The sequence below is a fragment of the Octodon degus genome, unplaced genomic scaffold, assembly GCF_000260255.1.
Source record: "Octodon degus isolate 3935 unplaced genomic scaffold, OctDeg1.0 scaffold00104, whole genome shotgun sequence".
In the NCBI taxonomy this organism is placed as follows: Eukaryota; Metazoa; Chordata; class Mammalia; order Rodentia; family Octodontidae; genus Octodon; species Octodon degus.
This window is the reverse complement of record NW_004524680.1, coordinates 6,409,094-6,432,677: the sequence shown is the minus strand read 5'-3', so window position 1 is coordinate 6,432,677 and position 23,584 is coordinate 6,409,094. Positions and strand designations below refer to the sequence as shown.

At 50.7% G+C, this 23,584-nt stretch overlaps 1 protein-coding gene across 2 annotated transcripts in view; it reads left to right on the top strand.

Moving 5' to 3' along the window:
* Window positions 1-23,381, top strand: part of Dennd3 (DENN domain containing 3) — a 67,229-nt gene extending 43,848 nt beyond the window's left edge. The window contains exons 14-23 of one of the 2 annotated variants that reach the window (XM_023723859.1): window positions 1,922-2,181; window positions 2,657-2,827; window positions 3,960-4,089; window positions 7,764-7,871; window positions 10,080-10,219; window positions 14,312-14,469; window positions 17,134-17,267; window positions 20,228-20,346; window positions 20,425-20,559; window positions 21,504-23,381. In XM_023723859.1, coding sequence (XP_023579627.1) covers window positions 1,922-2,181; window positions 2,657-2,827; window positions 3,960-4,089; window positions 7,764-7,871; window positions 10,080-10,219; window positions 14,312-14,469; window positions 17,134-17,267; window positions 20,228-20,346; window positions 20,425-20,559; window positions 21,504-21,704 — 1,556 coding nt within the window. In that variant the 3' untranslated portion in view covers window positions 21,705-23,381. Of the gene's footprint in view, window positions 1-1,921; window positions 2,182-2,656; window positions 2,828-3,959; window positions 4,090-7,763; window positions 7,872-10,079; window positions 10,220-14,311; window positions 14,470-17,133; window positions 17,268-20,227; window positions 20,347-20,421; window positions 20,560-21,503 lie in introns of both variants that reach the window. The other variant, XM_004638926.2, reaches the window with a different exon arrangement.
* The last annotated feature ends 203 nt before the right edge of the window (window positions 23,382-23,584 follow it).

Sequence of the window (23,584 nt, the reverse complement as noted above, 5' to 3'; positions counted from 1 at the left end):
CCTATGTGTGCACAGCTTAGCATCACCCAGCAGGATGACCTGCATCTGGGGACTCACCTGGGTGTTGAGGAGTCAGTAGGAGTTTTCTGGTCTTAGCAGTCAAGATGAACATATGCATAGGCACATAACAATATGGCCTCTTTGGGGACATACTTGGTGTATCTCAAAATGGGGTGTAAAGAGGAGGAGGGACCTGCTCCTAGATGATTTGGGGGTGGTATGGATGGACAGCCCTGGAATGTCTGCATGAGGGAGTGTGAGCTGCTCCTTGCATTTTGGAAAAACCATTTTGTGTGTCTGAGGGTGAGAACATTAAGCATCTCCCTGCACAGGACAGTGGGGCTGGCTACAGGTCAGGGCCAGAGAGGTGTGATAGTCCCGGAGACATCGTGAAGGCAAGACCAAGCCTAGACAGGTGCAGAGGCAGGGAAACATCCGGGACTTGGTGGGGTAGGCTTGTTAACAGCTGCGAGGGTAGGGTCCATCTCCCTTTTAGAGATACGGAGGCAGGTTCTCTCGTAAGGAACGGGGGTGAAGTGGACTTCAGGACTTCTTGGGTCTCTGACTCAAGAAGGTTGGACTTATGGACGGATGATTGCATCCTTGGCTAAAAGCAAACACCTTATTTGCTTACAACCGAGGAGCACCAAGGTAGGGCTAGTTTCAGGCAAGGCTTGATCCAGGGGTATCAAATTAATAATACCCCTTAGTTATTGTGGACTGATCAGGTGCACAATCTCCCAAATGAGGGGATGGCGAAGGCTTAAAGAGACAGGTAGTATGATTTTAGGGCTCCAGGAGGTTCAAAAACCTTCTCACAGCTTTTGAGATTCTCTGGGTTCTGACAAGGGACTTGTCTGGGCAGCTAGCATTTATTCGGTTTTTCAAACAAAGGAAGGGGATACTGAAGAAAATGTGGGAATCTAGTGGGACCAAGTAGTAGATTATGTCTGTCAGGAGAACTACCTTGTCTTTAGGTTGGCATTTATTTATTTATTTCTTTTCACTTATGTATTTGGCACAGGGTCTCACTACGCAGCTTGGACTCATAGGGATCCTCCTGCTTTCAGCCTCCCCACTGCTGGGATTACAGGCGTGCACTGCAACACCTGGCCTCAGTTGCTGGCTCATGTGCCACGGGGGCGGGGCTAGCGCGACATGGAGAACCAGGTTGGCATTTATTGTAGGAGTATGGAGCCTGCAGCTGCAGTCTCCTTTTATTTAATTGGGGTCAAGGCCGTACATCCTCAGCTGTGGCCTTCTCTTGTCTTTTGAGGTGTCCCACCTTTGCAGGTCAGTACAGGCCTCAGTGGGGACCAGCAACTCACAGAGGTTCACTTACTGTGAGTCCATTGCCCATATCCAGACTACGCCTTGGGCAAACTCACATGAACACACAAAGCCAACTGGTTAATATAAATCCTGCTCAGAGCTACTTGGCATCGGTCTGCAGCACAGTGGTGTAAGGTGTCCCCAAGGATCTGGTGTCTTCAGCATTAGCTTCATTTCAGGACTAGCTCCCCTAATTGTCCCTGGCTGGGGGCCCCCAGTTCTAGTAGTGAAAATGCCTGCATACCACAAATAGTGTGTCTTGGATGGTCTCAGTAGTCCCACCCTGAGCTCTAAGAGTTGCTGTGACCACCTGCAGTAGGGCACACAGCCGATCTCTAGGTAGCTAGAAAGGCAGGGGGCCTATGGCCAGGTCATGAGCTCCACCTGGACACAGCGCGTGGCTTGCTCCCCGGGAAGCCCCTGAGAAGGCGCCATACAGAAAGGTCTGAATCCTCGTGTCTCCTGGTGCCACCTGGTGCCTGGTTTGGGTAACACACTGTTTCTGAAGGTGATGCAAAGTCCCGCCTCCTTCAGCTATAAGAAATCTCTCTCTCTCTCTTTTTTTTTTTTTTTTTTCTGTGAAACTCAGGACAGCAGAAATTGATTGACCCAGAAACATTCAGAGATTTCTACAACTGCTGGAAGGAGACAGAAGCCCAGGCCCAGGAGGTCAGTCTGCCGTCCCTGGTGGTGGAGCATCTGGATAAAAATGAGTGTGTCTACAAGCTGTCAAGCTCTGTCAAGACCAACCGTGGCGTCGGCAAGATCGCCATGACCCAGAAGCGCCTGTTCCTGCTGACTGAGGGGAGGCCGGGCTATGTGGAGATCTCCACCTTTAGGAATATAGAGGTGAGGTCTGGGAGCCCTGCCTGCCAGGCAGGAGTCAGCTCTGCTCTGGACGAGTGAGGACAGCCACACGCTCTTCCAGCAGGGCCACTTGCACACAGACTCTTGCCACCTGCATCTCAGTTCGTACACCTGCAAAGTGTCAGGCTGCTCATGGGGATGGGGCGGCTTGGGGGCTGTGTTTGGAGCAGTGTGTGCTTGTCTATAGCGCAGCCCACGTGTGTGCTGTGGGGATGGAGCAGTGCGAAGCCAGGCAGTGACTTCCATCTGAGACCGTAGGAGAAGCTCAGGGTGCTGGTATTGCAGCGTGAGCTGCACCCTGCCTCTGGGACGACCAGAAACCACTGTATCTCACACCTTTTTCTTGTCTTCTCTTCCTTTGGCAAGGCCCTCTCCAGGATGGGCTGTGCCCTGTCCCCAGTGACCCAGTGCTCTTTGAGTGCTTGCTCTGATGTCGCTGCTGTTTCTGCCTGTGCAGGAAGTCAGAAGCACCACGGTCGCTTTTCTCCTCCTGAGAATACCCACCTTGAAAATTAAAATGATGTCCAAGAAAGAGGTCTTCGAGGCCAACCTGAAATCTGAGTGTGACCTCTGGCACCTCATGGTCAAGGAGATGTGGGCTGGAAAGAAGCTGGCCGATGACCACAAGGTCAGTGCCCCCTTCCTCCTGTGACCAGCCCGGGTGTCACGCGAGTGCACTGCTGTCAGGGCCCTGGGCTAAGCTCTGGTTCTCTGGAGTGTTCTGCAACCCAGCAAGAGGCCTCCTAGCATATGGCAGTGCTGTGGGTGGAAGCATAGGATCCCATAGGGTGGGCTGATCAGGAGGGCCTCGTCCCCTCCACCGGGCCTGGACACTGCTGACCTTGCTGCTCTGTTGGGTCTTATTGGTTGTTTTGGGCTCTGAGGGATTCTACCCTCCAGCGTTGCTGGATTAGGGTTTGCAAGGGGAGGCACTGAATTTCCTCTGTAGGGTTAAGTTTATACTGTCAGGAGTTTTGTACTTTCATGCCTTATTGTGGGCCAGGCTGATGGCTTTGATTACCCTGAGTGACGAGTTCACGGTTCATGGTGATGAAGGTGGCAGGGGCAGGTGTGAGCCCGGGGAAAGATGTTGGTGTTGTGTAGCTGGAAAGCTGTGGCAGGAAGCCTGTCAACAAACGGGAAGGGCCATGGGCAGGGATGAGCGCAAAAGGAAGAGCTCGCCGAATCCTGGAGCTAAGTGGCGCCCCCTAGGCCGAGGAGAAGTGCAGGTGGAGATGGCACCCACCGTGGGGGCTGACATGGGAGAAACAGAATCAGCGTCAAGGCCTCTGTAGTCACTGGAGGGGGAGCCAAGGGCTTCCCAGGCTTCCGGTATTGTGTGATGTTTGGACTAGAGCTTGGCTTTCCACCTCCTGCATTACCTATTTAGCATAAACCAGTGTAGTCAATCTACAGCGGGTGGGCTGCAGGATTGTTTTGCATAACAGTTTTGCCTGCCCCTGCTTTGTGCTGCTGGCAGAGCTGAGCGGAAGTGGTGGCGGCGGCAGCAGTGGTGTGGCCCCTGAGGTCCGGAATGCTGGCTGCCTGGCCCCTCGTGGGAAGTTTGCTGGCCCTGAAGTAAAGCATCAGGAGGAAAAAACGATGACACAAACTGCGAATTCATCCTTCATTCAAACTCTTCTCATTGCTAGAAGAAAATGTACTTTTCAAAGTCCTAATTCCTGTGAGGTGGCTAGGTCTCCCAGTGAGGTGACCTTTGGTGAGTCCTGCGTATTGACATGGGGCTGTCTTTCTTGTAGGACCCACAGTACGTCCAGCAGGCACTGACCAACGTCTTACTGATGGATGCCGTGGTCGGCACGCTGCAGTCCCCAGGAGCCATCTATGCTGCTTCCAAGTTGTCTTACTTTGATAAGATGAAAAATGAAAGTAAGACAAGCTCCAGTTTCACACAGCAGTGTCTCAATATTTCTCCTAAGTGATTCTCTCTGTTCGATGTTTGATTTGTCCACTAGAACAGAGTGGAATCCCTTGCTTGCTGTTCTCTCTTAAAAAACAATATTATTAGCACATATTTTCAGGACATAATTTTACATTCCTTACGGGCCTTGGTACACATATGTGACACTCCTAATTACTCTTTCCATCCTGCCTTCTCCCTTCCCTCTTCTGTCGCTCCATCTTGCTTTTCTCTTACACCCTCTAATTTTTTTCCGTGTCCCACGCAGGGATCTCTGCTTCCCTTCTTCACTAACAGCAGGCCTCAGAGGTTTTTGCATGTAAGGACGCACTGAGGTGTCTTGTAATTTGCCCGCATGCGGAGCACTGGTAAGAGGTGTCACGTTGTAAGGGGCCTGTTGTGCTGCTTGGTTGCAGACGGCAGAATGTCCTCTGGCCGGTGCAAGCAGGATCGAAGCCCATGCAAGGTTACTAAATGGGTCATGGCATCTCGGAGTGCTGTGTTGATCTCCCAGTCCAAAACATGCCCACGGGAAGCCACTGGTGGACTTTACCACTGCATGGGGTTATCAGGATGACGAATGTCAGTTTGTATTTTCTTGATTTGGTCAGCTTCCCTCGACAGGAATTCTCCAGTCTCCTTCTTGTGCATTTCTATCTGGCCATCGCTTTCTGGAAGCCATACATAGATGAGTGACAGGCTCAGGTATGTTTTTTAGATGATTTTCAGCCTAGGAGGATAGAGGTAAAAAGGACATCACACATCATTTTAGCTGCTTCTATTCTGTTTGTTTCCAATTCTAAATGATCTCTTACAACCAACTGTCTTGTGATCTGCATAAAAATGTAGGAAATATATTGAAGATGACCTGTTACTATTAATGTGTTAAGCCAACAGTATAAATTTAGTTTATGGGGTTGGGGATATAGTTCAGTGGCACAGCACCTGCCTGGCAGATGTGAGGTCCTGAGTTTGATTCCCAGTACAAAGAAAGAAAGAAAAGGAAGGAAGGAAGGAAGGAAGGAAGGAAGGAAGGAAGCAAGCAAGCAAGCAAGCAAGAAAAGGCAGAGAAAAGAAATAGGGGCTGGAGAGATAGCTCAGTAGAATAAGTGCTTGCCTGGCAAGCACAAGATCCTGAGTTCAATCCCCAGTACTGCTAAATAAATAAATAAATAGATAAATAAATAAATAAATAAATAAATAGTGTATGAAACAGGGTAACCCAGGAGGAATTTCTTGCAGAGGGCATCTAGTTTTGCTTGTGTGTGTTTTGTTGGAATTTTTTAAATTGACTATAATGTATCTTTGAAAGCATGCAGCTTAGTGCTTTCCAGAATATCCACAGTCCCGAGACCATTTCATAGCAGATTTTAGATGTTGTCCTTTTTGTATCTGCCTCCCATGAGCAGTGAGTGACTTACTTTCGGTCACTACAGATTTGTCTGTTTTAGGCATTTACTATACATGGAACCCGATAGTACTTGTCCTTTTGTCACTGGCTCCTTTCATGCAGCAAAGTGCTTCCACAGTTCATCCACGCCGCAGCCAGCATCCGTACTTCGCCCCTTTCTGTGGCTGAATAAAGTTGCATTGTTTGGACACAGTACCCTTTCTCTCCATTCACCAGTTAATGAAGAGTTGAGTTGTGTCTACTTGTTGCCTATTGTGAACGATGCTGCTGTGACCATTTGTGTACACCTTCGTGTGAGGACATTTGTTTTTGTTTCTCATGGATAGACAGTGAGGAGGTGCTGGATTATAAAATTGCTCTCTCAAAATTATAAAAACAAACCCCAGTTATGTGCTTATTTGCTTTGGAATATTTTTCCCTCTTTGTGACATCTGTCATGGACTGAGGGATCCCTGATGTTTTCTGGTTATCAACTCCTCTCATATAACCCAGGGGACACTAACCTGGGACACTAACCCAGGTGCAGCAGCCAGAAAACTCAGGAGCCTGCGTGTCACCACGCAACCTGCTGCAGCAGCTCGAAGGCCCTTTGCCTTACAGCCAGACAGTGTTTGCTCTCTTTGTTCCTTAGAAACAAAATCAACCAAACACCATGCTTTAGCTGTTATATGGTCCCAGACTTGTGGCTGTCCCTTCCCCGAACTTTATGGAACAGCCTCCTCACAGTTTACACAGTCCCTGGGGAGCATCTGGCACAGACAGCTCACGCTCAGCTATTGCCCACCTTGCATCCTGTGGCAAAGGGAGGACCGACTAAACTCAGGTCATGGGGCTGGTGAGGTAGCTCAGCAGACTCAGCAGACTAAGTGCCTGCTTAGGCAAGCACAGGGATTGGGGTTCGATCCCCGGCACCACATGGAGTACTGGCGCTGCCCCTGGTGCTCTGACCTAGACCAGGCGTTGTGACGCACGCCTGTAAACCCAGCACTGGGGAGACTGAAAACGGGAGGATCCCTATGAGTTGGAGCTGCATAGTGAGACCCTGTGCCAAGTAGATTAAACCAACAAGCAAACAAACAAACTCAGGTCGTGAAACCCGTCTGAATTCCTGATCCCCGAGAAACATTTTCCAATATGTAGAGCTTCATGAGATAAGGATGCATAGTCCCGAGCCCAACTGTGTAGCTTGTGGTGAGCTCACAAAGAGGGGTCTGAGGACGTCCAAGGCATGATGATAACTCAGGCAAGGAGGCCAGAGCAGGCAGCCCAGGCTGAGGTCCTTGCGATCTTCAGTAGTTCAACTAATGTCTGCACATTTCAGCTTTTTGCCTTTTTTTTTTTTTTTCTCTCTCATGGGTGATAATAGCATCCGCTTCTTCAGATTGTTATGGGGTGTAATAATATACAGAGGAAGCTGGAAGTGGTGGCTCGTGCCTGTAACCCTAGCACTCTGGGAGGCTGAAGCAGGAGGGTATGAGTTAGAACCTGGCCTGGGCAATCTAGGGGCATAGTGGGACTCTGTCTCAAACAGAAGGGAGAGCAGCAGTTGGGGAGCACCTGCCCAGCCCCCACCAAGGCTGCAGTCGCTCTGTGGCCAGTGGGTGACGGAGGCTGCTGAGGTCTCCCAGAGAGCCAGCAGCTAGGGCTCATAGCCCAGAGGGCCATCCCGGGAGCCCCTCAGAGGCAGTCACAGGCTCCTCTAGAACCTCAGTGGATTGTGCAGCAGAATGACAAGCGGTTAGGACCCTCCTGGACAGTGGGTCTTATGGGAACCGATTGTACTCTGTCCCTTGGGAGATGTGTGGGGTATACTTGTATGTGTATGTAGGGCTAGCCTGGCGCCTGGGAGTGATGACAGCGTGCAGTGTGTACAGGACAGCCCACAGTAGCAGACATTCTCCCTTTCACCTGGGAACATTTTGCTGTGGAGGAGTGTGTAACCCATCTCTGTTCAGCAGGCTCTAGTAGGTGGGTGCAGCTAGAGAGTAGGTAAGTGGCCCCCAAGCCGAGGGAGCGGTGGTAGGACTTGATCCAGGCCTGTCCTCCTGTTTTACACAGCCGGGGAAGCCAGAGAGAGGCATCCTGAGGAGTCCTGGGTTCAGCTGACTTCCTTGGCAGGAATCGTGCAGTTTTACCCCAGAACTCTTCATCTGAGGGCAGCAGTGTGTGTGAGGCTGTTTGTAACATCACTGCCTTGTGTCTGGGGAACTAACCCTTGGGCTTGTATTCCAGTGCCCATGGCTGTCCCCAAGACGACCTCAGAGACACTCAAACACAAAATCAACCCTTCGGCGGGGGAGACGGGCCCGCAAGCCATTGACGTCTTGCTGTACACACCAGGTAACCAGCTGTCTTACTGCTTTTTGCTGCTATTTAGCCTGATAATCTAGGCTTGGGTTTGAGGTCAGCCCTAAGAGAGGAGGCAGCACTGTGGTAGAAACACGGTGTTTTCTGCTCCTGAGTAAAATCTGGGGAGAGAATTGGCACTGCTGTGGCCACTACCATCCTTGGCACTGGTGCCTTGCAGCTGGCGAGCCCGGGGAGGTGGAAGGGGTCCCGCGGAGCTTTCCTCCCAGCCCCGTGTGAGCGTCCTTCCCTCTGTAGCAGTAATGAGGCCCTTGGTGCACATCATCTGCCTCGGGAGTTGCTGCGCGTGTTCCTGCTCCTGTGCTGAGGACATGGTGCCCCAGCTGTTTATTGTGACAGGAATGGGATATAGGCTGTGTCCCTGACCCAGTCAGGTGGGTGCCCCGGCCAGGCCCCCGAGTGCACAGAATGAACAGGGAGCGTCTTCGTTGTACTTGGGTGGTGCCCATCACAGTGGGTGTGGTGACCCCACTGAGGAGTCTGACCAGCACGAGCAGGCCAATATAGGCTGTGTGGCGGAGCCCCTCTTAAGAGGGGTCCTGTCCCCTCACACTGTGGGCTGGCATAGCCAAGGCTGTGTGATGGCCTCATTAGATGCTGTACACAGCAGATCCAAGCCTGTTTCCTGTAGGGCTGACCAGACCCTGGGTTTCCTGCCGTGAGGGGAAAGTCCCCAGACCCTGCTCTCTCTGCCTCTGCTGTGTCCACATAAAGGCCAGGGGGAGGGGAAGACTAGGAAGCTGCTGTCCCTGTGGCCTGGCTGCCACTTCTGGGGACTGAAAGCTGATGTGGAACAGAGTTTTTCTAGCCTGCAGGGTCGCATGGCACAGAAGCTGGGCTTGGGACCACCAAGACAGGCAGTTCCTGCAAGCCCACTAGCTCAGGTTGGGACTCCAGGGGCTACAGAAGGTGTTGGAAGAATCAAGCTTGTAGGCCTTAGATGGGCTCAGGCTTGGATGGGTGGGAAGAACATGCAGTGGATCCCCTGCCGTATGGACCAAGGGGCAATGGAACAGATGTCCCCAGGCGGCCTGTGGCCTTTGATCAAGGACAGAGCTGGCTCTGCTGGGCAGGTGGGGCTGAGGGCAGTCTGACCACACGTGGGGGTAATGCTGTGTCTCCACGTGAGATGAGCGCTGATCCACCTCAGCCTGCCTCCGTTCCAAGGGCGTAGAAATCTACCTGTGAGAAGTAGGTAACTAAAGCCAGCCAACGGCCAGGCTGTGCATGTGCACAAAGCATTCGTGTGACTGCGGGCCAAGCCCGAACCCCAGAGCAGTGTGCGGAAGCGCTGTGAAGAGAAGATGGAGTTGCCTGCACTGAATCTGAGGATTGTTAAGCAGTAGTTCCAAGAGCGAAAGTGCAAGTCACAGACGAGAAAGGATGTTCGCTCACAGTAGAATGATTAGGGGCGCCTGTCCAGAGAGGGACATGAGACCCTCAAAAGTTGCCAGTAGATGAAAACATTATGAAAATGACATCCCCGTGGCCAACAAAAGCCTCAGCCTCAAGAGCAAGAGAAGAAATGCCAATAAAATTATAGCTGTAAAACCAAACCCAAACTGACAAAGGACACAGTGGTTGCCCTGTGGCGCCAGCACTCAGAAGGCTCAGGCAGGAGAATTGCTTGTACCCAGAAGTTCGAGGCCAGCCTGGGCAACACAGTGAGAGCTTCCCTCAAATAAAGCAACCAACAAAAAGGAAAGAAAAACGTCCCAGGATCTTCACATCCTTAGAGTAGCTAGACTGGAAGCCACCAAGCGTTGGTGAAGCTGTGCAGTAAGGGACCTGGGCATGCAGGTGTCGTGGGAGTCGGTGGAAGCCCCTTGCTCTGGCCTGTGTCTCCCCGGCCCCTCCCCTGTGTGCTGTCCTCCTGTCCTTTCTGCTACAACACTACTCAGGAATAAATTCTCACTGCAGACCTAACTCAGCAGTGCAGCTTGTGCCCCCCACCCCTGTTGTAGTCCCGTCCATCCGTGTGGTTCTGTGACAGGCAGCCCCTTCCCAAAGCGCCAAGCTCCACATGGGCAGAGGAGGGCATTTTGCTCTCCTTGGCATTGCCAGCACCTAGCACAGCACTGGCACTCAGTAGATGCCCAGTAAAGGCCGAATCATGTTGCCTCACCCCTACCTGTACACTCAGAGTTTCCCTTCCAACACTATGGCTGTTCTTCTCTTTAGGGTACCTTGACCCCGCGGAGAAAGTAGAGGATGCTCACCCCAAGTTATGGTGCGCCCTGAACGAAGGCAGAGTAATCGTGTTTGATGCCTCCTCTTGGACCATCCATCAGCCCTGCTTTAAAGTGGGCACCTCCAAGGTGGTGAGTAGATGGAGTGGCTCAGTTCAGGCGCATCCAAGGTCGGACATGGGTGGGCAGCCTGCTGTGCCCAGCGGACGCGTGACCTGTAAACAGAGGCCAGTGATACTTGTGATTTTAAGTTAAGTGTAAGCTCAGGTTGCCTTTCGCTTACATGTGCTTTCTTTTTTTTTTTTTTTTTTTTTGTGGCCTGCTCAGCCCACCCTGGGAGGGAGGTAGGGCTGGTGTGGCATATGGTGCGAGCCATCCAACCGTGGTCCCTTGCACTTGCCTAAGCTTGCTCAATCAGGTGCTTTAGGCTGCTGAGCTATCTTGCTGGCCCAACATGTGCTTCTTGAAGGTTGAGGTAATGTCTTAACTTTCCACCCACCTTTGAAAACCCCAGATGCTTCCCATGCCACAGCATGGTGCACACGTGGCAGGGTGATGCCTGGGGTGACTGCAGACCATGCTCCTGGGGAATCCTGGTGTCTGGTGGTGAGGGGTGACTAGTGGGTCTCAGGGCCAGCGGCCTAAGTGCCTGCATGGCAAGTGCAGAGTCCCAAGTTCAATCCCTGGTACTGCAAAAAAAATTTAAAAAAGGTAAGTAGGTCTCTTTTGGACTCAGACAGGAGTGAGCTGCTCCTCTGGAGGCTGGAGTGGGTGTCCAGCTGCCCCGTGGTCCAGGCACCAGACATCATACCTTACTCCTGTGAGTCACAGCAAGCCTAGAGAATTTCACAGCAAGTACAGCTGGCAACATATCGAGTCAGGTGTCCCCAGCAGGGTCATGGTGCATCCTGTCTCATAAATCGTACAAGCCTGCGGACATAGCCCAGGACATCTTCCCTGCAGTCTCCCCATGGGAGACACCCATTCCTGGCCGTCCACTCCGTGTGACAAGTGCCTCCTGTCAGCTGGCTTGCATTGCCCTGGATACTCACAAGACTGAGCATTGTCGTCCATGCTTTGCCAGGCGCCCCGTGGTGGCGTGTCCTCTGTGCACGTGCCCCTCGCTGTCTCTTCTTGCTGGTGTGTGTGTGTGCTTTAAACCCTACATTCAAACTGCATCCGCATCTACACATCTCACTTGGTGGCTTCACCCTGTTCTGGACATTCTGGGGACACTGAGGACCCCTCACACTCTTCTCTCCAACATGATGCTGCTGCTGAGTTCCTGGTGAAGATGAAAAGACAGTGCTTAGGCTCAGCAGGTCCTGCTGACGGTCAGCTTTGCTAGCTGGGTTTCATCTTCTAAAAATAATAGACAACTTGTGGCACCGGGTGTGCTTTCAAAACTGCTGTAAATCAGAAACACCGTGAATGCATAGACAGTCCTGGGGGGCAGGGCAGGTCACTCCTAGGGCCCGAGTGACCGAGAGCAGGATAAAACAGAGCTCGGTTGTTCTTTCCGTGTTCAATCGAGCCTCCACTGAGTAACAGGATCCATACTACAGTAAGTCAGAATAGTTACAGAGGTGCAGTAATGCCTCTAATGAAACAAAACAGGATAGAGAAATAAAGGAAATCATTCTTAGCCTAGATTTTTTTCTGTTGGCTCTTAGCAATGACATTTCAAAGACTTTTCAATAACAATTTTAAAATCCTCGTTAAAAGCAATTTCATTAAAAAAAATTTAAAACCCTAGTTATATTAAAATCAATTTAAGTTTTTTATTTTAAAGAGAATTAAGAATTAAAAACATTAATAACAATATAGAATTGCAAAACAAGGTGATAGGAAATCAACAGTGGTGGTTATATTGAACACTGTTATCTTCAAGTAGTTGTTTGGGTTACCAGATAGAGGCATATAAAATTGCTCAGAAATTAAGCATTAACTATTCCTTTCAATATACCAATAGAAATTAGTAGTACAATTATCGTAGCAATCTTGCATGTGTATATATATATATATATTTTTCCCCCCTTCATTTTTCTGTTCTCCTTTCCTTTATCCCAGTTCTTTCCTTTTAAGCAATTTCTCTTTCTTTCACAATATCTGTTGTACTTTTTGGATTTTGTTTACTTTTTCACTTTCAAAATCTAGGAAAACAATACAGTGTTTTCACACGTGGGTTGATTTATTTCACTTATGAGTATGGCCTCTAGTTGCATCCATTTACCTATGGAAGCCTTGAGTTGGTCTTTCTTTTTGGCTGAGTAATACTCCATTGTGTAAAACACTACATCTTTTTTATCTGTTTCTCAGTTCATGGGCATTTGGTTGTTTCCCAGATTTAGCTATGATAAACGTGGTGCTGCTGCCAACGTGGGTGCACAAGAGCACTGTGGCACGATGTTTTCAATTCTTCTAGAAAAATACCCAGGAGGGGAATAGCCGGATCAAATGAGACCTCTAATCTTAGTTTGTTGAGGAATGTCCACGAAAAGCCTTCATCTTGTAACAGTCTCCACTGCCTTCCAGTTAGGCCTGGCAACACTGAAAAGCAACATGTTATTCAGTTATGTGAAAATATCTTCCTGCTGTTTTCATAGATATTTCATATTTTTCCATAAGAAAGAAACCTGGGGAATAGCTCAAGAAGACACTGCCTCACCTGAAATGGGAGGTTCAAATTGGTTTATCTAAGACATCTTGGGGCCATGTAGGAGAGACATTTTACAAAAATTACACCAATCTTTATGTGAATGTGTTAAAAAAAAAAAAACAAACTCTTAATGAAAAGTTCCTGCATTAACAAATTGGCTTCCTTTTCTAAATTATAGGAATTTTTATGACTAGAATTGAAATGATTTTTATAAGCTCTTTCTTCTGACTTAAAGATTACAACTACCACGGACACTGACTGTATCTAGTATTGTATCTGGTCCTCAACAACCTGCCAATGTGATGTCTCTGTTACTCTTTGAAAATCTGGGGCCGGGGAAATGGTTCAGTAGAATAAGCGCTTCCCTGGCAAGCGAAAGGGCCTGAGTTCAATCCCCTGTTCTGCCAAAAAAAAAAGAAAAAGAAAAAAGAAAATCTGTGAGGCATTTATTCAGTAGTACCACGCGGGCTGTGTCATGGCTAGGGACAGAAGAGGTCACACAGCACAGGCAGCAGCTGCCTGACCATCTCTGTTGGCACCGGCTGGGACAGGTCAGGCCACTAGACCCATTGCCAGGTACAGGTGGACACAGCCCTATTGCACGTGACATGTGACATTCTAATTCTTTGGTGTCTTAAGTCTTAATTTGCAGTATCAAAAAGCCTAGCAATAAACAGAAGAATTGCTGCCACTGGGCCTTGATAAATGGCAGGCACCAAGGACACTAGAAACAGAGCCCCATTGTTGGCTGTCCCTCTGTGATAGACTGTCCTTTCTATATTCTTTGCAGCTGCCCGATAAAAGTTACTTGTGACTCCAGATAGGTACACATGGTGGCTTCCTGCATAGGCACAAGTGGGAAAAATTGAGTTGCTGATGTGTCCATCCCAGCTGAGGCTGGCAAAGTCACGGTCTTCTGCCTGTACGCAGACTCTAGCAGCTTTTCCAAGGTTCCCATGGTTTCCACATTTTTGTGCTTTTGTTGGTGACCTGGCTATGTAATGTGGCCCCAAGTGTGGTTCTGGTAGTGTTGCTGTGTACTCAGAGGCTGTGACACACCCCATGGGGAAGACAGAGAGGTCAGGTGAGCTTCGCTCAGGTGTGGCAGTGACCCCATTGGCTACGCATTCAACATTCACAGAGCAACAATGCATACTTGGGGCTGGTGAGATGGCTCAGTGGTCTAAAGCACCTACTTAGAACAAGCTAAGCAAAGCACAGGGACCGCGGTTCAATCCCCCAGCACCACATGCCAGCCAGCCTGCCCCCTGGTGGGCTGAGCTGGCCACACACACACAAAATAAATAAATAAATAAACAAAATAAGATAAAATTTTAAAAAAACAAACAAAAAAAATGCATACTCAATAAAGTGTATTAGGAAGAAACAACACAAACCTAAAACAAGGTCACATGGTAACCCATTGAAGAAAATGCCGTGATCAGATACCCTGGGCCCCGCGCTCTTTGTCCCCAGGAGCAAGGGTTCAGTACTGTTTGTGGCTCATTTATAGAATGCAGCCCATGAACACTGAGCGTTGCTCTTCATTCCTGGTCTCCCCTTAGAACTGCATGGTGATGGCGGAGCAGAGCCAGGTGTGGATTGGCTCAGACGACTCTGTCATCTACATTATCAATGTCCACAGCATGTCCTGCAACAAGCAGCTCACAGACCACCGCACTGGTGTCACGGGCCTGATCGTGCAAGACGGGAAGAAGCCCAGGTATGGAGACTAAGCAAGGATGGAAACTCAGTGGCCCTCAGGAGGGCTTCCCGAGGTGCATGTCCCGGGAACCAGGAGGGCAAGTCGGTGGGATAGCCGGGAGATGGCAGGCTGTGTCTGCTTCTGCTGTGGACACGAGGAGTGCTTCTGCTCTGAGAGGGGCCTGGCTGGGCACCTGGCCTTCCTGCTGAGGTCAGGGACAGTGCAGGCCTGTGGTGAGTCCCCTGTAAGATTAGCACCCATTGTCCACAGTTGCCTCACTGACATCGGGAATTTGCTGTTCTGTGTGTGTTCACTCAAGTTTTCAGTCTTGGCTCCGTTTAAAAAACATCCTTGTAAGATGCCCTCAGTCCCCTCAAACTTACTTGCTGCTCAGCAGTGTGCAGACTGACTGGGACCAGTGAGGCACTTCCTGGTGCAAACTACAGGGCTGATGTGGGGCAGCTGTGTCCCTAGACCTGTCTTGAGCTCTTTTCTGGGTGGGGACGATGTCTGGGGTGCCAGAGATCTTCATTTTTAAACCCACCCTATAGACTTTCTCTTCTGGCCCTGCCCTCCCTTCTTCAGGGAAGGAAGGACAGGCAGCTCCAGACTCCACCTGTGTTAACCATTTTCCTAGTTTCTAGGCCAAAATACCCAGTACCCACAACCTAAAGAAGAGATTTATCTTGGCTCACAGTTTTCAGAGGATTTAGTCCAAGGCAGGATGGCATGGTGGAAGGGTGTGGTAAAGACCAACCTGTGACAGCCAGGAGGCAGAGAGAAGGGAGGAGCTGGGGACGAGAATCCACTCTTCCAGAGCGTGTCCTCAGGGATGGCCTCCAGCCAGGGTGTGCCTGCTAGCAGCACATTCAGCCTTGAACTCATCAGTGGATCAGCACCCAGTGAATACAGGGCCCCACCTCAAGTGACTTTCCAGGGAGCCCACTGCTGTACACACAAGACTTTGGGGAGCCTTTTAGAGCCAACCGTAGCGCCACTGTGGGCACAGCTGAGTCCCATCACATGGATGTGCTTAGCTAGCCTCCTCCTATCTGGGGTCAAGCTGTTCTGGAGAAAAATATTTGGATCACAAAGCCCTGAGACTATCCTGGTCCATGGGGGGCTTCCAGAGAGGGCAAGAGGTGCCCCCACAGCCACACAGATGGGTTGTGGTCAGTAGACTGGGGCCTCCCATGCCTACTCCCCTATTTTAAGGAGTCAGCATCCCCAGGAGGAACTGTAAAGGTCATTTCTCTGGCCCTCTCTAGGGTCCCCATGTGTCTTAGTTACTTTTCTTGTTGCTGTGCCAGAATACCCAGCAGCAAAAGTTAAAGAGGAATGGCTTATCCATAATTGGCTGGCTCCAAGGCAGGGTGGTGTGGCAGACAGGAGTCACAGAAGGGGAACAGATCATGGTAGGCAGGCGGCAGCAGAATAATAAGCAAGGACAGCCAGGCTCTTTCTACCCATTTCCATCTCATACAGCTGCTTGGGGGGAGTAGCACACGCATGCGTAATCCTAGGGCCCTTGAGTGTAGCATTGTAGCACTGAGCTAGATTGCCACGAATCTAGCCCAGCATCACGCTCTGTATCCAGCCACCCCTGAAACAAGCCCTAATGATGCCTGCATGAAACTTGGGGGGCATCTAGACACACACCCTAAAACCATGGATTCCTGCCTTCTCTTCCCAAGCATCCTGCTTTCGGTGACCGCTCACCAGGTCCTAACAAACCACATTCCTTTCTTTTGTACTAGTTTCATAGTGCCACCCTGACAGAATGCCACAAAGGAGTTCACTTAGAGTAGAAGTGCCCCCAGTTCTGGAGGCCATGAGTTCAAAGTCCAGAGCGCTTTGTGGAGAGTCCTTCCTTCCTGGTCCGGTGCCTGGTGGCTGATGGCCACCCATGTGTCCTTGTGTGTCTGCTGCAGGGTCCTTGGCTCTGCTGTGTAGAAGGACACACCAGTCATGTCCCATCATAGTGAGCTCATTTTAATTTCTGCAGGTCAGATTCTGAGATACTGAGGTTTGGGACTCCAGTGTATTTTCTCAGGGCCACCGTCCAACCGTAATTTCAGTTTGCGTCATTATGTCAAGAATGCCTAAAGAAAAAAAAAAAAAAAAAAAAAGAATGCCTGCTTCTATTCTGCCCATCTGTGTTCTGTGGACACACACCGCACGCTGATGTGGTAGGGTCTCTGTGCCTGGCAGGTGGTCAGCTCCTGTGCCTCCCTCCAAGCCGGCTCTCCTCCTGGCCCCTTCTTGCCCTCACTTAGCTCTAGAGAGCCTCTGTCTTTGCCAAGCCTAGTCCAAGTGGGACATGGACACGAACCTGGTAGTGGAATAGGCCACAAGGTGTGGGAGTCATGAACGGCACTGGCCACAACCTGCTTTCCTGCAACTGCGGGTTGTTAAACCTAGTGAGGTGTGCTTGTCTCCGGGGCTTCTCTTGGAGCTGGGTGGCCCCTTGCTGAGGCCAAACTACAGGTAATGGTCAGCTGTGGCTTCACTCACCAAGCCTGTGACCAGCCGCTGGTTATCTACTGACGTGCTCACAGGAGTGGCAAATTGCTTAACATCCCTGTGGTGGAGAATCCAGTGGTGGCTTTGTTCCTCTAGCGGTTGGAACACACAGTGCTACGAAGGCCTAAATCCACCCGTGTGTGTTTTTGGTCCCTCCAGCGAGGTCTACTCCTGCAGCTTGGATGGGACAGTCCTGGCATGGAACGTCAGCACGCTGCGGGTGACCTGCAGCTTCCAGCTCCCCTACTGCGGCCTCACGTCCATCAGCCTGCACAGCAGCAGCCTGTGGTGCTGTAAGTCCAGATGGCCTGGCTCCCTGCCTGGGCAGGAAGGGCCCCTGTCCCGGTTACTTCTCTCTGCTCCCAGCGGCCTTCTCCCGCACCCAGCCCCCTAGGCCTCCTCCCACCTACCCTCTCTCTGTCCTCACAGGGCCTGGTCTGGGGGTGACCCCAGCCCAGATGCTGAGGTCACAGTGCTGCTCCTCTTCAGCCGTGTGTGTGTGTGTGTGTGTGTGTGTGTGTGTGTGTGTGTGACTCCTTCCCCCAGGGACCAGGTCAGCAAGGCCGTGTTGTGGTTACCTGGGCTGATCCTGGCACATCCCTGGGGCCCTTTGTGTGCTTGGAGCTGAGCTGACATTTCCAGGGGTGATAGGCTGGGCAGGCTTGGCCTGGTAGCTCATGTTCTACGTTTCTGATGCCCTCGGGTGCAAACCCTGCCTGCATTTCTGGAGCTTCCCTGCCCGGGATGAGACCGCATGAGTAATGTTCGTGAGTTCCACAAATGCTTCAGTTGAAACATATTTTACACATAGTAAAATGCCCAAGTATGCAGGTTGTTGTTATGACCCAAGCAGAGTTGTCCCTCAATGCCCACAGGGGAGTAGTTCCAGCACCCCTGTGATATCAAAATTCATGGCTAGTGGAGCCCTTTGTGTAAAACGGCACAGTGGTTGTATAGAACGCATGCCTATCTTCTTGTACCGCACATTTTATACTGTACACATCTCAAGATGTCTTACGGTACCTAATACAATGCAAGTGTTACATAAATAGTTATGCTGTATGGTTTATGGACTAGTGACAAGGGGAAATCTTGTACATGTTCAGAACAGACTAGTATATGTATGTGTTCAAGACTGACCCCAGCCTGCGCGTGCTAGCTAAGCGCTCTATGGCTAACTGCACTCTCAGCGTGTGAGTTTTTTTTCAAATAATTTCGCCTACCCTCTCTCTGTTCTCACAGGGCCTGGTCTGGGGGTGACCCCGGCCAGTGGATTGAATCCACAGATGTGAGACATACAGATAGCTCTATGTGAATTTTTTTTCAAATAATTTCAAGCTACAGTGGATTGAATCCACAGATGTGAGACATGCAGATATTGAGGGCCGACTATACACACAGCATATCTGTAGGAACATCAAGACCTAGCACCCTTCCACTACTGATGAAAGTTCCTCTCGGCCCCTTCTAGGCCTTTCCCTGCCCAAAGGGATGCAAACAAAGTTGTTGTTCACTCTGTCACCATGACTTTGCTTTTTTCTAGAACTTTCTAGAAGTGGAGCCTACACTATATGTTCTGTCACCTGTCTTCATTCATTCACTATACTTTTAGGGTTCATCTGTGCTCCTTGGAGTGTCAATAGTGCGTTCATTTTCATCTCTAAGTAGTACGACAGTATTCTGTGTGCTCCTATACAAGCTCAACGCTACATCACCTGTTCTTCTAGGACAGCTCTGGGATTGTGTTTAGCTGCGTGAGGAACTGCTGCCTTTTCTCAGAGCAGCAGCACCGTCCCATGTTGCCACAAGCAGGGTATGAGGGCTCCAATTTCTCCACATCCTTACCAGCCCTTCCTGTCTGACCTTTTGGTAATGGCCACACATCTGTCCACATCTGCACCTTTGGCTGTTCACACAGCAGCGTAGGTGCTGAGCTCTGCCCTCTCCTCCTGCACTAGGGGCCCATGAGGCCTCAGCATGTGCAGCATCAGGGTGGCCGGGGAGCTGGTGGCTCTAGCCCCCCAGGCAGAGGCCCCTGCACGTGGGCTTCCTGTGGCTGTGGCTCGTGGCTCCTGCTAGCCAAACGTTCTTCCTGTGCAGCTGCCTGCAAGGGCCTTATTCATCAGCCTGAGTGGGTAACCGCCTGGCTGCACGAGAGGCTTCCTGGAGGACGCCGCTGTTTGCATATTGGGTCTCTGGCTCAGAAGTCCCGCGGAGATAAAAACTCAAGTTGGCTTCTGAGCCATCAGGTGGCCGGGGACCAACGGGCCATTGCCCAGGTGAGGCTGAAGGCTGGAGGCGGGGGCTGCAGTCCAGGGTTGTAGCGGCTGGAAATCAGGCCTGTGCCTGCTGTCTGGTGGCCGTCACACCAGGTGGGGAGGGGAGGCAGAACTGCATACAGTGACAGTACGAGAGAGAAAGCTGGGCCATGCCGAGCTTTTTCTTCAGGCGTCTCTGCCTTCACTGTAGACATGGCTTTGCCTCTCCTCTGGGCTGGCTTTGGTGGCTTTTATCTCGCAGAGGTGAGGGCTGGGGAGATGGCTCAGTAGAATAAGCGCTTCCCTGGCAAGCGCAAGGACCTGAGTTCAATTCCCAGTTCCGCCAAAAAAAAAAAAAAAAAAAGGATGTTAGGATCTCGCAGAGGTGGAGGGCCTTTTACCTGAGTGGGTAAAGTTGTATCTAAGGGAAATGCCACAACCAAGCACAGGAATGTGCCTTGAATTGTGGTCACTAAATGGGTTGGGAACCACTCCTGTCGGTGACAGAGAACTCAAAGCAGTAGTTGCTGGGCAACTTATAAAGCAGCTGTACCATCCAGCCACTTTGCACAAAGCCTCAAAAGAGGATGGAGGGCTCCAGCTGTTTCCTCTCTGTAGAAATGGGGCTCACAAACTGCGCAGAGTAGTGCATGCTTGTAATCCCAGCACTTACGGTGTTTGAGGCAGAAGGAGCACAAGCTGAAATCCTGAATGAACAACTTAGCAAGACCTGGTCTCAAAAAATAAAAACGTATAGGATGTTGTAGATCAGTGGTAGAGCACCATCCCTCTGGGTTTGATCCTCTGTGCACCAAAAAAAAAAAAAGAAGGAAAGGAACCAAAAGTCCTTATAGTCACACGTTGCTCTGTAGATTGACAGAATGTAAGTGCCTGTGCCAACTCCTGAACAGCACATGGGACATGTACCACGTGGTGGCCCCTCTGCTTCTGTACTCACTTTGCTTGGTCCTCATTCCAGTCCTTTCCTGCCACAGGCACGGACAGCAGCATTGTGGTAGTAACGACGCACGGCACCCGGTGCCAAGAGCTGAGGATAGACGAGGACGTCGGGGAGGCACAGAACTCCTTCTTGGGCCTGCAGCTTCTCCCCGAGGTACTGCACTGAGGGGCATGGGCACAGGGTGGGCTGCCTCCGGACAGCGCAGTGCCAGCCTGCTCTTTGCTTTAGCAGGGGCAGCTGTGGGCTGCCTGTGCAGGGCACAGTGAGGTGTACATCTGGAGCCTGCAGGACCTGGCTCAGGCCCCGCAGCGGATTCACCTGCAGGACTGCTCTGAGGTCAGCTGCATGATCCGGGTGAAGAGGCAGGTAAGGTGGCAATCTGTGCTTCCCTGCCTGGCCCCGCCTGCTGCTTCCACCTTGCGTCCTCTCCCAGGTTCTGTCTCTGTGTCCCTAGATTGCCACATACCTTGAGTTTGCTAGTGTGATTACAGTGCTCAGAAACCAGACCTCCCCAGGGCTGCCATAGTAAATAACCACAGTCTGGGTCGCTTACACAATCTAGCCCGGCTTTCTTTTTCCAGTGTTCCAGAGGCTGGGAATCTGAAAACAAGGTGTGGTGATACCTTACAGGTCCCACCCCCTCCCAGCTGTACCTAGCTGGGGTCCAAACCTTTAACCTCTGGAGCTTTAGGTGACACTTATCCAACCCATAGGAGTGCAGCTCTGGCTGTAATCCATCGGGGGCAGAACTCCCCAGCTGTGGGGCTGTGAAACTAGAGACCACTCTCTCTTCCCAGAACACAGACATCAGGGAGGGCGAGAGTACACAATCCAATCCCAAAGGGGAGACATGAGAAGCAACAAAGAGTCCCAGGTCCCAGGCAAGCCTGCAACTCTGCAGGGAATTTCTATTAGAGCCCTCCTACACCAGCTTTATTGAAATATAATTAACAAGTATAAATAATACCCATTTAATGTATACAGTGTCTAATCACCACAGTCCAGCTCATTAACATGCATCCCTTCAGTTACTACTCTGGGGTTTGTTTTGTGTAGAAAACTTTTAAAATTTACCTCTTAGCAAATTTGAGGTACACCTGACAGAATCATTAACTGTGGTCACATTATCCCCTGGGCTTTATGGCTTGGGGTAGTCCATAGCGCAAGGCTCCATCCTGTGGGCCCATTAGGTGGCCCAGCCTCTGGGACACCAGGAAGGACACGAATTTGGGGTGCATGAGTCATCGCAGGCACTGGGTATAGCACTATACATCCCCTCCCCAGCTGACACTCCTGTTTTTCCCTGGCAGATCTGGGTGGGCGGCAGGGGACTGTCACAGGGAAGACTTAAAGGGAAGATCTATGTGATTGACGTGGAGAAGAAGACAGTGGAAAAGGAGTTGCTGGCACATGCAGACACCGTGAGGACCCTGTGCTCTGCCGAGGACCGATATGTGCTGAGTGGGTCAGGCAGGGAAGAGGGCAAGATTGCCATCTGGAAAGTGGAGTGACGGTGGGCACATGAGCAGGCGGCAGCCTGCCCTGCCAGCTGTGCAGGCCTCACTGGAGCTGTCCCCAGAGCAGCAGCCCTGAAGGCTGTGCAAGGGCCGAGCCACCCAGTCAGGTGGAGAGCTGTCTGGGCCCGTGTGGAATGTGTCCTCTCTGTGGGCCTAGGACAAGAGCTTCCGGCCCGAGGGCAGCTCAAGCCAGGTGCGCCTCAGGCTGGTGGCTACGGCTCAGTTGGATAACAGCTACCTCTGCTGGGCAGCTACCGTGTGTGCTGCCTGGAAAGTTCCAAACTCTACAACCAGGGTCAGCACTGGGTGCACCAGTTTAGCTAAATCACACATGCCCTGGAGCCCCTGGCATCTGGCTTTGCGTCTCTTATACTTCACGCATTCACATTTCGGTGTCAGCAGGGTGACAATGTCTGGGCATCATGTTGAGCCAAGTCACTAGTCTTCCAGTGACTCCTAATTTCCAGCCAGTCTTCTGGGCATTTTACAGTAACCACTTTGGTTGGGCGGGTTTGCACTGCCCAGGCTGCCCTGTCAGAACAGATGGCCTGCCTGAGCGGGCGACAACACTGGGATCAAATCTGTGCAGTCAGGCATGGGCTCACTTTATCTTCCCTCTTCTCACCTCCCCCCCCCTTCCCTTCCCTGTCCTTCTTCCTCCCTCCCTTCTCTTTTCTCCTTCCTGCCTCCCCCCTTTGGGCAGCACTAGGATTCAAGCTCAGGGCTTTAAAATGAGCTGTATCCCAGTCCCTCTTTCTATTTTGAGATAGGATCTTGCCAACTCGCTAAATTGCTCAGGCCGAGCTCAGACTCAGTCTCCTGCCTCAGCCTCCTTGAGTACTGGGGTTAGAGGTGTGTTCTACCACCCCTGGCCTCTCTTTCCTCATGAATTCAAAGTTTGTATGTAAAATGAAGAAACCTAGAGGCTTTGTTTCTTTGAAAGTCATAGACAGAAAGGTCTGTCTGGAAGAACAGGCACTATCTTATCTCCGGAACAGCTGCCTCCCAGGGCACAGCCCTGTCCTGAGTCGCTGTAAATGTGTGTATATATAGGTGATGCTTTATTATGTAACTGTAAAATATATTTGCAAAAGAGCCTTTGCCCATTATTATGCTGTGGTTAAGATTTCATTCCTGAAGCATTAGGTGAGGGTGCTGCTGGTGTTGTCCCTGAAGCTGGAGGGAGGGAGCACTGATCTCTTTGAACATTACCAGGGCATGTGGCCTGTCCCTGTGGACCTAGCCTGAGCTCAGCTACCAGCCCTCTGCAGCTTCTGCCTCGGTTTTGAGGACATAGCCAAGCACCAGAGCAGAGCCTGCCCACCGACGGGCTGCTGAGGGAGTTAGCAGGGCCATACTCTGGCCCACAGACGTCTCCTGGTGGACACCTCGGCTTTCGAAGAACCATGTCGCTGAGTGATATTTTCCCCCACGGTGTGGGCTCTTCAGGGTGTTCTGGAACGTGCTGCAGCAAGAGCTTGATGCTTGTGGAGCGGTCCCCAGATTCCAGAAGGGGGGCCTGGCCATCAGTGAAGGGCACAGGTTGAATTTTGCTGTTGTAAACACATGGACTTACAAGGGAAGTCTGTCGAAAAGATGTGTATAAATTATTTAATGCCAGCCCAGATGTAACCAGGTATTTTCAGCTTGTGAATAATAAATTCATTTATTTATAAATGCTGAAAGCTACTTCATTTCCTCATTGGTTGGTAGAAATAGGTCTTGAAAAATAACCCAGGATCTTTGTCTGAGCTTGTTCGTGATTCATGGCAAGCACCAACTCAGTTATATCAATGTAGACTTTCTATTTCTTTTACTTATAGTGATAATTTCCAGGATCTATGTGACAGTGATTATATTTGAAACAACCAGTG